The sequence below is a fragment of the Chaetodon auriga genome, chromosome 18 (assembly GCF_051107435.1).
Source record: "Chaetodon auriga isolate fChaAug3 chromosome 18, fChaAug3.hap1, whole genome shotgun sequence".
Classification (NCBI taxonomy): domain Eukaryota; kingdom Metazoa; phylum Chordata; class Actinopteri; order Chaetodontiformes; family Chaetodontidae; genus Chaetodon; species Chaetodon auriga.
Window position 1 is genome coordinate 2,380,240 of NC_135091.1, and position 10,568 is coordinate 2,390,807.

Genomic DNA, 10,568 nt, shown 5'->3' on the forward strand with positions numbered 1-10,568 from the left:
GACCAGGAAGTTGCAGATTAACTTCCGGGCTGTGTAAAAAAAAATATAAACAGAGTTGGCGGTAAAAATGGAGTCCGTAGAGAGTGAATCCTCACCGAAGGATGAGACAAATCAGGAATACAGAGTACAAATAACATCGAAGAAACAAGTTATCGAGCAGATAAATAAATACAAAGAAATCCTGAAGACGGCTCTCGACGGACAGTCGGACGTTGCCGACGAGACGAAGCAGGTTTTACTGCAGGAGCTGCTGGCGGTGGGTCGGACTGATGGTTGCTAACTGTAAATTTAGATAATTCATTCATAAATAATCAGTTAACTGTTCCTGTCTAGTATCTACAGACGGCTGATGGTTGTTAAGACTTGTTACACGAAGGCTTTGAGAATTCTCCACCAAATCCCATTCAAAAAGTCGCATATTTAACGCTGTTAGTTTTGAACAGCACCAGCAGAAACACGGCTAAAGGCAGCGCTTTGTGTAAATAAAACCTCAGTTTGCTGTTCAGCTCGTTAACACACAGCATCTCTAATAAGCGTTAAAACGTTATCCTTTCCTGTTTGATGGTGAATTTCTGTGCATTCATTCAACTCATCGTTTCAAATAAAAGGACTTAAAGTCAGTACAGCTCATGTTTAGAGGTCCTGCGGTGGTCTGATCATGACAGTACCGTGGTTAATGTTTTGCAGCTGTATTGTGAACACGTTGCTGTGAACTGCCTCATTGAAACTGTTCAGCACTGAAAAGTATTTTGTCTCTGCAGAACTTTGAAGCAGCTGTTCAGGACAACGTCCTGGTGAACGGACAGGCCTGGGGGGAGGCACCTGATGTGGAAGGTGACTCATGATGCCACTTCAATCTCTGTAAAATGTGCATTAACAGCTTGAGGGGTACATTAGATTCTTAATCAGTAAAAAAATATTATCTATTTAATAAACTGCAGCTTCTGTTTCTCCTCCACGTCACTCTCAGCAGAGGATGTTGATCTGGACAGCCTGCTGGATGACACCATCGTTGAGACCACCAGGAGGCGCCGTGCCTACCCACGAAAGATCCTGCCCCATGTGGTCCACTCCCTCAAAGCTGAGCGGAAGCTCATGGTGGGTGTCACAGTAGCTTTGTCTTTATTTAGGCCCGATAAAGGTGCAGCGAAGTGTGTGGAGACACACCGACAGCTCAGTTTCAGAGCATGAACACAGCTGAGGGGGAGGAGAGCAGCACTTTACAGACAGTAACTTCACAGATTTATATTCAGTATGTTGAGATCGACCTCACAGATACATACAAACCTTTAAATGTGTTTGATTAATCAAGGTTTATCTTAATTGTCCATGAGAGGGAATCTGTTTGGTCAAAGGTGAAAAATGCACAAAGAGAAAACAGGAATTGAAACAGGCAGCGAGCAGAGCTGATGTGACCCGAGTCCGTTTTTCTGACACCTGCTGTTTGTTTTTCAGGGCCTGTTTGAGCACGCGGTCAAATCTCAAGAGGTGGTCAAAGACCCCGATCAAGGTTTGTCGCCTCTAATCACTCCCACACACACATTTTTCATTTGAGTGTTTTTAGTGTTTGCTGGTGTTCTGAAGAGACGCTGGAGGACATATATGATGCGTATTCCAGTGTTTCCCACAGGATTTTAGGAGACTGTGGTGGGAGGGTCTCTGACCCTCGGGGTTGGGTGTGTGTGTACGTTTTCAAGCCTGATGTATCTCTTTAGGGCATTTTGAGACCACTGAATGTAATATAAATTGCTGTATATGAACATAACAGGTTGGTATCATCCTTAAGAACATACAAAGGCATATCAGGAATATTTCAAATTTAATCTTGAAAAAAAACCATGACACAAAGTCATTAATTCATTCACTCGCTCATTCAATCAATTGTTCATTTGTTCATTCACTCACTCGTTCATTCATTTAGAGCATACAAAACTTAACATCAATCATGTGAACAATCTTCACTGTCAAACAAAACGATGAACAAAGAACACTTGCTGTCCATAACCTTGGCACATGTATGCTGCACCAATAGTCAGCTAAGACTCAGGCAGCTTGACACTGAGTGTCACACTATTGTGACACTACTGACACACTCTGCACCCTGCCATTGAACACTTAATTTTTCTTGGCTTTGTGAAAAACAGTTCCAGAGCTCTTCCAAAGTTGAACTCTTCAGGGCTTCAGACTGTTTTCTCCCCGTTTTTTTTTTTTTTTTACACTTCTATCTTTACAAATACAGCAGTAAGAGACCGACTTTCCCTTTTTGTTTTTTCGGCATCAGCCTTGCGATGGGCCCCCTCATAACTGTGGGCCCGGGGCAGCCGCACCCTCTGCCCCCCCGCCGGCTCCGCTACAGCTTTCAAGCCATAACCTCACCCCTCTTCACCGATAAGGCTGTGGCAGAGTCACTGACTCAGTGCTGTCGGATCCCTCTTTTCTTTTTCTTTTCTTTTTCTTTCTCGCCGACGAGAGATATTAAATAATTAATTTCATGTTAATTTTTATAAACGGGTAGAGAGAGAGCACAAACGACAGAGGGATGAGAGAGAGAAATAGCGCGAGCGGGAGAGGGAGAAATAGCGGACAAGTAGCTAGCTACTGGGAAATCAGCACGAGGGATAGCGGAAAGTTAGACTCTGTTTGGTATGTTAGAAGTTGACTGGTGCAATGAGATCAGCAACATGGCCGACACTGCTCCGTTATCGAACTTGATACCTGCCCAAAAGAGAAGTTACACTTACCTCACACAATCTTGAAATGCCGTCCCGGCCTGCTGTCATGTATGGATCATAGACTGTATGGATGCGGATCGCGCCAAATGCAGCAGACAGTAGGACCGTCTATGAACGCGACCTGTTGGTCTCGCTCGCGGGCTACAGAGCAGAGTAGGCTACAGCTGTGTAATCGGCTGACTGACGGATCTGGTTATTATTATTATTTTTTAGGTGGGGAGGAGGGTGGAAAGCGGGGGGGGGACGAGACGAGACTGTGGAGGGCCCAAACGAGACTGTGGAGGGCCGCCACAGTCTCCTTAATTGGTGGGAAACACTGTATTCTAATCTTATTTTTACTTGGTGTGTAAAATGCGAGGAAGGATTGCTGAAACGCGACTCCTTCGCTCTTGTTGCCGCTCCAAAAACTCAAATAACAGGACTGATACATCCTCAAAATCAGCAGCTGGAGGCTCACCTGACCACACTGAGCTGAACTAAACGTGCCACAGCTCACCTGAGAGTGGCTTTGTGTTGGTGAAAGCACACCTCTGCGAAAGAAAGGGGTGCGCTTGATTTATAACACAAGACAAAAGGAGAGCATCGTCACGATGCACAACGATAATCTTTTCTCTGGATTATTTGTTTTCAGAATCGTTGGAAGCCCAAATTGTAATTGAAATAACTGTCCAGCTGGTTTACACTGGACATTTCCTTCTTTATGACGCCCAGGAAGAACTACTTCCCTTTAGGATGGACATTTGAAAGTTTTACCCCCCCCTCGACTGAAACCCCTTAAATGCCTCCCACGCTTTTTGTTCACCTTCTGCGTTTCAGCAGACTGTGACCGTCGAAGCAGCAGCAGCAGCAGCGATAACGTTATTCCTTCAACACCCCCAAAAATCTGCACTTTCTTAATGGAGTTTGGTCTCATACACAGTTTGATTGAATATTAGTTTATTTTTGTTCTGTAATTCTGTGACATTTCCCATATTCAGGTAGTAAAAACAATGTTGAAAGTATCATCATCTAAATTTGCTACTGTTACATTTCTTAACGTATCCAGATTTTAGCCGATGTGACGATGCTGCTTTTGTGTGTGTGTGTTTCACCAGAGAGCATCATGACTGATCTGTCAGCAGCAGCTCCTGGGATGGTGAAACAGGCCATCCAGGTCATAAAGGTAACACACACACACACACTTGAACACACCCACCTACGTCAGGTTCCACTTCATAGATAAATATGTGGCTGCTTTTTGTGTGCAGTCGATCAACACTCTGCAGAAACAGGCGGAAGGCCTCTGTGAGATCCTCAACATGAAAGCAAGCCGCACCACCCTGGAGATCCACAGAGAAGTGTTCGGTTCTCACGGCCAATCAGACGCTCCCCTGCCTCCAGGGAGCGGAGCGCCGACGAACAGGCAGCCAATCAAGAGAGCCGCAGAGGAGGCGGCAGCCAGAGACGGCTACGTGCCTCTCAGAAAGAAACCCGTGGGAGACGGCGAGCCGGAGTGACACTTCCTGCCACATCGAAATGGTGTGATGACACGGACCAACACGTTCTTTTATTTCTGCACAGTTTCGCTTGTCAGCTCTTTGAAAGAATAGAAAGCAGTACTTAAAATGATGTCACACAGACATCTCACAAAAATGACCAATCAGATTAACGTTGAGACATTCATACAGTCCCATTAACAGAGAGAACTGTTGTTCCCTTCTGCTGCTCCAGAAACTGGATTATTCACTCAGACTCACTCAGATATGTTGATGGTTTCCAGTGAAGCCAGACAGACGTTTCCGTGACGTGTGGGACAGAAAGAAAAGGTGTTTCACCTGAAACTGACGAGGCACACACAGTCGTTAACATATTAACATCCACAAACCGTCTTAGTTTTGTCTCAAGCCATCGCCTGCATTCACGAAAAAAACCTTTTCATATTTTCTAAAAAGACTTTTCCAGAGAGTTTGTTTGTGCTTTCACTCAGCTTGAAATGATCAATTTTAAACGTTTTAATAAAAGCTGTTTCTTCATGTTTATCATTCCATCATCACTTTTACAAACCTGTAACGTTTATGACTTTATTTACTGGTAATTTTACAGTTTTTCTGTTTTTATTTGTTAAAGACATCCGTTCTGTCTGTCCTCTCCTCTTTTAAAGGACAAGGTTGCCGTTGTATGTTTTCCTCATCACCAACAGATTCTGTAAAATCCTCAGAAGCAGCGATGTTTCAGTCCGTCTGTCTGTCTGCAGCTCTCAGGTCAGAGTCCATTGATGCTGCTGAAGGTGTCAGCCTTTAAGTGATTGTTCAGCTGTGGCCTCTGACTCATGACTTACTTGAACTGCCCTCGCTGCTTCTTCTAAAACGGCAGTGAAATTGAAAAATGAAAAGAAAGCTGAAGTGAAACTGAGCCAGTTTTCTGCCTCGGCTAAACGTCACTGGACCCGATGCCCAGTCCACCAACGACACTTTTTATTCCCTGACAGCCAGTGTGCCGGGTATTCTCCTGTTTTTCTCTTTAATTCAGCCCTTTAAAGAATCGGTGATGTCAGACTGTGACTTTTCCTTCCAGTCTGATCAGAAGAAGAGTCTGAATAAGCACCGCAGCGAAGGAAGTGAGGTAAGATCACTCGAAGCCGCTGCTTTTATGTCTTTATCATCATGACGGAACTGTTGGCTGCTGCATCCTGCCCCCCATCCCAAGGGGAGGTCAAAGGTCAAGGGCAGACCAGCGAAAGATGAGGGTTTGAGGGAGGACGGTGCTGACACATTATTGTCTGACCTGCGATTTTCTGTTGTGAGCTGGAAATCTGTTTGATGGAGCTTCAAAATATAAATAAAGTCAAACGAAAATGTGGCGCTCCGATTGAATGAATGAAGAAGAGAATTTAATTTTACACTACACGGTGTGTGCGTGTGTGTGCGCACGCTGTTTTTTTCTATTATTTCTATTTGTGGGGTCCCAGCCACCGGGACCAGGGTGCAGGTCCCTGTTGTCAAAGATGACGTCCCCACAAAATGAGCTCGACAGGCTCTGCTGATGTGTCTGGTGGCGCTCATTAAAAGTAGAAAAAAATGTTTTGTTTTGTTTTTTTTTATGTGTGTGCATCTGTCTGTCTGTCTGTCTGTCTGTCTGCCTGCCTGCCTGTCTGTCTGTCTGTCCGCCTGTCTGTCTGCCTGTCTGTCTGTCTGTCTGCCTGTCTGTCTGTCTGTCTGCCTGTCTGTCTGCCTGTCTGTCTGCCTGTCTGTCTGTCTGTCTGCCTGTCTGTCTGTCTGCCTGCCTGCCTGTCTGCCTGCCTGCCTGTCTGTCTGTCTGTCTGTCTGTCTGCCTGCCTGTCTGTCTGTGTGTCTCAGGGTTCAGGTGATGGAGGCAGGAGCCTGATGAGGAGAGAGAAGAACAGAGTTGCAGCCCAGAAGAGCCGAAAGAGACAAACACAGAGAGCTGACCTTCTGCATGAGGTGTGTGTGTGCGTGTGTGTGTGTGTGTCCTCGCGTCCATGTATGACTCATGTGGTGGAGACTTAAATCTGTTTACTCTAAGTTCAGGCGTTCCTCGTTAAGGTTAGTACCAGATGCTGGGAAATGTCCCCGTACACCCTCATTCATTCATCAGTTCTGCCTCTTCCTGCTCTCCTCTTCCTCCTCCATCCTTTCCCTCGTTCTTCCTCTCCTCGCCTCCAGACCTGTGAGCTGTTGGAGCAGAGGAACAGGAAGCTGAAAAGAGAGGTACAGTATTATTAGTATTAATACTGCACTAGTGTTTATTGTGTAGTAAAAATACACAACAAACCTTTATTTCTCATGACACAGAAGCGTTTAAAACCACATGAAATACACACAGGAATCACAGAGTAAACCTCTGCTTGTTGGTCTGTCTTCAGGTGGACTCTCTGTCTGAGGAGCAGCGCCAGCTGACGGAGGCTCTCAGGGCCCATGAGCCCTGCTGTCCCATCATGCTCTGCTCCACTCTGCAGCCTGACAGCAGAGCAGCCCGCTCAGTCTGAGGCAGGAAGCCATGTTTCTGACCGCAGCGTCCAGTCCAGCTGTGCTGCACCAGGTAACCGCTGGGGGGGCGGTGTTGACCGTGATCACAGATGAAGTGGTGATTCAACAGGCTGCTGAACTCTGGTGGCATCACTTCTAATGAAAGTGCAGAGCGCCCTCTGCTGGTTAAAGCCTTTGTACTGCAGCTGATGTCCATAATGTAAATACATGTAAATAGATTTAATATACAGATGTTTCAGCTCCTCTTCCGTTCTGTAATTCTTTCTTTGTGGAATTAATCCTTCCATTAATCCATTAATTTAAAGTTTTTCTCTGCTATAAGTTCTTGACTTTGACTCAAGTCACAGCTGTAACAAAGGACTAAATGCATGCAGTATTTCCAAAAGATCTAAAGAAAGTCATATAATCTGTGTGACGTTTTAATCTGAGCAGCAAACTCTTTCAGTGTGTTCAACCAAACCCAATTAAAATAAAACAATCGTTCAATCACCTCGTGCTGATTTTTAGTATCTTTAATTATGCACTTGTTTGCTTTGAGATATTTACAAACAAACATTAGTATGTAAGTAACTAAAACTTTATTTATGTAGCAATTTTTAAAATACAGTTACAAAAGCTTCACACACACAAATTCATGAACAAATAAAGTAAAAATACAATATAAAACACAGCACAATGAGACACAAACAACACAAAGGCCAAAGTGGAGATCTATGAAAAGGCTTCCGATGAAAATGTGTTTTTAGAGGCCGCTTGACAAAGATTGAGCAGATCTGATGGATGGGGAAGATGGTTCCAGACGGTTGGGGCTCAAACAGCCTTTTGTTGCGCAGTTGGAGCGGGGGATGGATGAAAGGCCGAGATTAGAGGATCGGAGTGGTGGAGAGGTGGAGCACAGGGCGAGGAGATGAGGAATGTGAGGGCTGATGTGATCAACAGGATCTTGCAGTTTGTTCTGAACATGTTTGAGAAGTGAGCACATCCATTTTGATTCCTTTGATGCTTGAAGTGAGTATTTTTCAGTGACAGACGAGTGCAAACGCCACAAGACGTTTCAGCTGAAACGCAGCTGAGGTCCTGAGGTCGGCACTGTGGCCACTGATGCATGAAACCTGCAAAAACCCTCAAGTGTGTCATGAGTTTCCTGTGATTCTGGACCTGTTCAGCAACATCTCTGATCATGTCACAAGCAAACGTCTTCCTGGATATGACCTGATGTTACTGAAGCTTTGAGGTCATTTGACATGTCAGCGTGGATCATTAAACTCTGTCTCACCTGCATCCGAGCAGGAACCTGCGGTTTGGTTACGCTGGAGGACGCTCGCTGAAAGTAACAGTTCCCTGATTTAACCACCATCACATCACACTTAATCTGCTCTGCTCGAGGTTTCTTTTTCATTTCTCCTTCCTCTTCCACGCTGAGGTGAATGAAAAGTTAATGTTGACGAGCAGGATGCTGACGCAGACCAACTGTGGCGAACCGAAGTGTTTCTCTGCTGCAGACTTCTGGGAAACTGGACGGTTCATTATTCTCCCAAAGCCTTTTTATGAATTCTTGGAAGCTTGGATGCTTGGAAGAGCGCTGTTTTCAGTGCTGCAGTGCAGACTGAACGGCTGGTGTTTGGATGGAGACAGCAGGCGGCTGGCTGGAAGCTCTTTGCAACTACAAATAGATCATGAAAAATTAGAGCAATTATTGAAAAATAATACTAAGTAACGGCTGTTGGAGATGATGCATGAGGAGGAAAACAACCCTGACACACAGCAGCTCAGTGTTTGTGCAGTGAGCTGGTCACCCAACATCAGCGCTAGACCCCGAATGATGACCCCTGCAGCCAGGCTCTTTTATTTTATCGTGTAATAAAGCCTTTATATTTGTTAATTGTTGTACCAAACATGCAAGAAAATACGTCATTCCCGATTTGGAAATAGAGTCTCAATTTGGGAAATGGTTAAAAATGTTATTAATTTATTTGTGCAGCTGAAGGAATATTTCTTCATCCAGATGACCGAAAGAGGATTTGAGAATTCTGGAAACACCTTTGAACATCAGTGTTGTTCGACCTTCTTGGCTTTTCAAAGATCAGCAGGTTTTTATAATGAGATCACAAATGGGTGATATGTTCAGCTGTCCAAATACTTTTGGCCATGTTGTATATATCACACTAATAAAATCAACTGACTGCTGCAGGCTGAAGCAGAAAGCATCACCTGTCACAGCAGAATAAACTGCTGAATTTAAAGATAAAACATGTCTGTCATACAAAAAGAAAAGTGTCTTAGTAACCAGGAAGGAGCCAGATTCAAGCTGCTTCACAAAACATGCACCTCATCGTCCTGGACGAAGCATTTTCAGCTGCATGTCATGACTTGTTTGCTTATTTCATTCAGATAGCACATTCAAAACACCCACACTTGACCAAAGAGCTGCACAGGCTTAAATACAAATATGAAAAAAAGGACAATAAAAATCTGAAATTATTGCTCAGGGCCAGGAAGCAACACCCACCGCAGACACGTGCACATGTTCAGAAACACACAAATACTCATGAATACACACCTGCAGCCCACACACACCCATCCACAGACTTCCGATGAAATCCTGATTCAGTTCTTGGTAATTTCTCATGTAGGAAATTAAAGCATGACATCAAAACCTCATGCAGTGAGGACAGGACATGACATCAGCAGCCACAAGTCAAACCAGATAATTCTGGGCTGCGTTCAGACTTCTCTGTGCCGTGGACACGCTGCTTCAGGAGGCGAGAACGGGGTCAAGATTTGGAAATACTGAGGCCAGCAGTCGCCTTACGGCACCTTTCATCACGGAGAGCAAAATGAAGGACAGTGTCTTGGATTCTTTGTAGAACTGGAATTCAAGTGTCATGGGGCTAGAAATAATGTGAGAAATGTAATTCCAAGGATGACTTATGCACAAACGATGATGCATTACAAGCTGTTCCAGTGGTGTGTGCGACGTGTTGGAGGATTCGCTGTTGAATCAATGAACAGATAACACACCAGCATCTGCACACCTCCCACCCTTCATGCACACACAAACAATTCTTCTGAATTGTGGAGTGAATTCTTGTGTAATTTCCCAGGAAGAGGAAAACACGGCCGTGCCAAAGCATTTCATGACTGGACTTATTAAGAGTTTGACATTGGGAGCTCAGGTTTTGGCTTTGTGAGTGTCTTTGAGGCGTAGAAGGCTTCGTGATGCTGTCACAGATGCACCTCTCACAAAATGATACCATGGTCGTACCATGACCAGATCCCAGAGAGTATCTCCACGTACGACTAAAAGTCAAATCTGCAGTTAGTTGATGCGAAATGTCGCCAAGAAAGTCGATATCTTCATTGCTCCTTTGATGGATTTGAGCATTCGAAAATTTGCTCAAAGAATCAGACAAACAAACGAGCACGTGACAGTGTTCACCGGTGGGAAGCCAGTGTGGGATTATGATCTGGTTACTGTAGCCTGTGAGACGAAGTGACGCTGGCCTGCCCTGCAAACATCACAGTCTGCGGCTGCACCGACGGCACCGCACACAGGAGCTCGTTCACAGCGCAGGGAACCAGCACAGTCAAAGTTTCATGAGAGAACCCGTCACGCTCGGCTTTTCCTCCTCTCCGGTATGTTCGCTGCAGATTCTGTCAGAGAGCCACACAAACTCATGTCTGGGCAAAGCTCGACGTGTCAGTCTGTACACATGAGGAGAGGGCGTGCAGGTCGGCGCAGGGGGATGCGGTGATCCCCATCCCTGGTTGATGGAGGAATACCTTCCTTGAGAGCCTCTAACTTTGCAGTCAAGGTGACACTCGGGGAGGTGACTGCAGTGTTAATGAG

General features: G+C 45.1%; 2 protein-coding genes across 2 annotated transcripts; both read left to right on the forward strand.

Annotated features, from left to right (window-relative positions):
• Window positions 1-49: 49 nt before the first annotated feature.
• On the forward strand, window positions 50-5,578 carry nsl1 (NSL1 component of MIS12 kinetochore complex). The gene is made up of 6 exons (XM_076756536.1): window positions 50-256; window positions 762-834; window positions 971-1,098; window positions 1,456-1,510; window positions 3,827-3,894; window positions 3,980-5,578. Exons 1-6 carry the CDS (start codon window positions 68-70, stop codon window positions 4,226-4,228), a joined length of 762 nt encoding a protein of 253 aa, XP_076612651.1. The 5' UTR covers window positions 50-67; the 3' UTR covers window positions 4,229-5,578.
• batf3 (basic leucine zipper transcription factor, ATF-like 3) lies at window positions 5,259-6,717 on the forward strand. The gene is made up of 4 exons (XM_076756899.1): window positions 5,259-5,333; window positions 6,068-6,172; window positions 6,395-6,439; window positions 6,595-6,717. The coding sequence occupies exons 1-4, from the start codon at window positions 5,259-5,261 to the stop codon at window positions 6,715-6,717; spliced, it is 348 nt and encodes a 115-aa protein (XP_076613014.1).
• The last annotated feature ends 3,851 nt before the right edge of the window (window positions 6,718-10,568 follow it).

Excerpts from the sequence above, each read along its gene's own strand:
- nsl1 (XM_076756536.1), top strand. The coding sequence starts at position 68 with ATGGAGTCCGTAGAGAGTGAATCCTCACCGAAGGATGAGACAAATCAG. Across the intron at positions 257-761 it reads TACTGCAGGAGCTGCTGGCG|AACTTTGAAGCAGCTGTTCA; the intron begins GTGGGTCGGACT and ends TTGTCTCTGCAG. Across the intron at positions 3,895-3,979 it reads AGGCCATCCAGGTCATAAAG|TCGATCAACACTCTGCAGAA; the intron begins GTAACACACACA and ends TTTTGTGTGCAG.
- batf3 (XM_076756899.1), top strand. The coding sequence starts at position 5,259 with ATGTCAGACTGTGACTTTTCCTTCCAGTCTGATCAGAAGAAGAGTCTG. Across the intron at positions 6,173-6,394 it reads GAGCTGACCTTCTGCATGAG|ACCTGTGAGCTGTTGGAGCA; the intron begins GTGTGTGTGTGC and ends CCTCGCCTCCAG. Across the intron at positions 6,440-6,594 it reads ACAGGAAGCTGAAAAGAGAG|GTGGACTCTCTGTCTGAGGA; the intron begins GTACAGTATTAT and ends GTCTGTCTTCAG.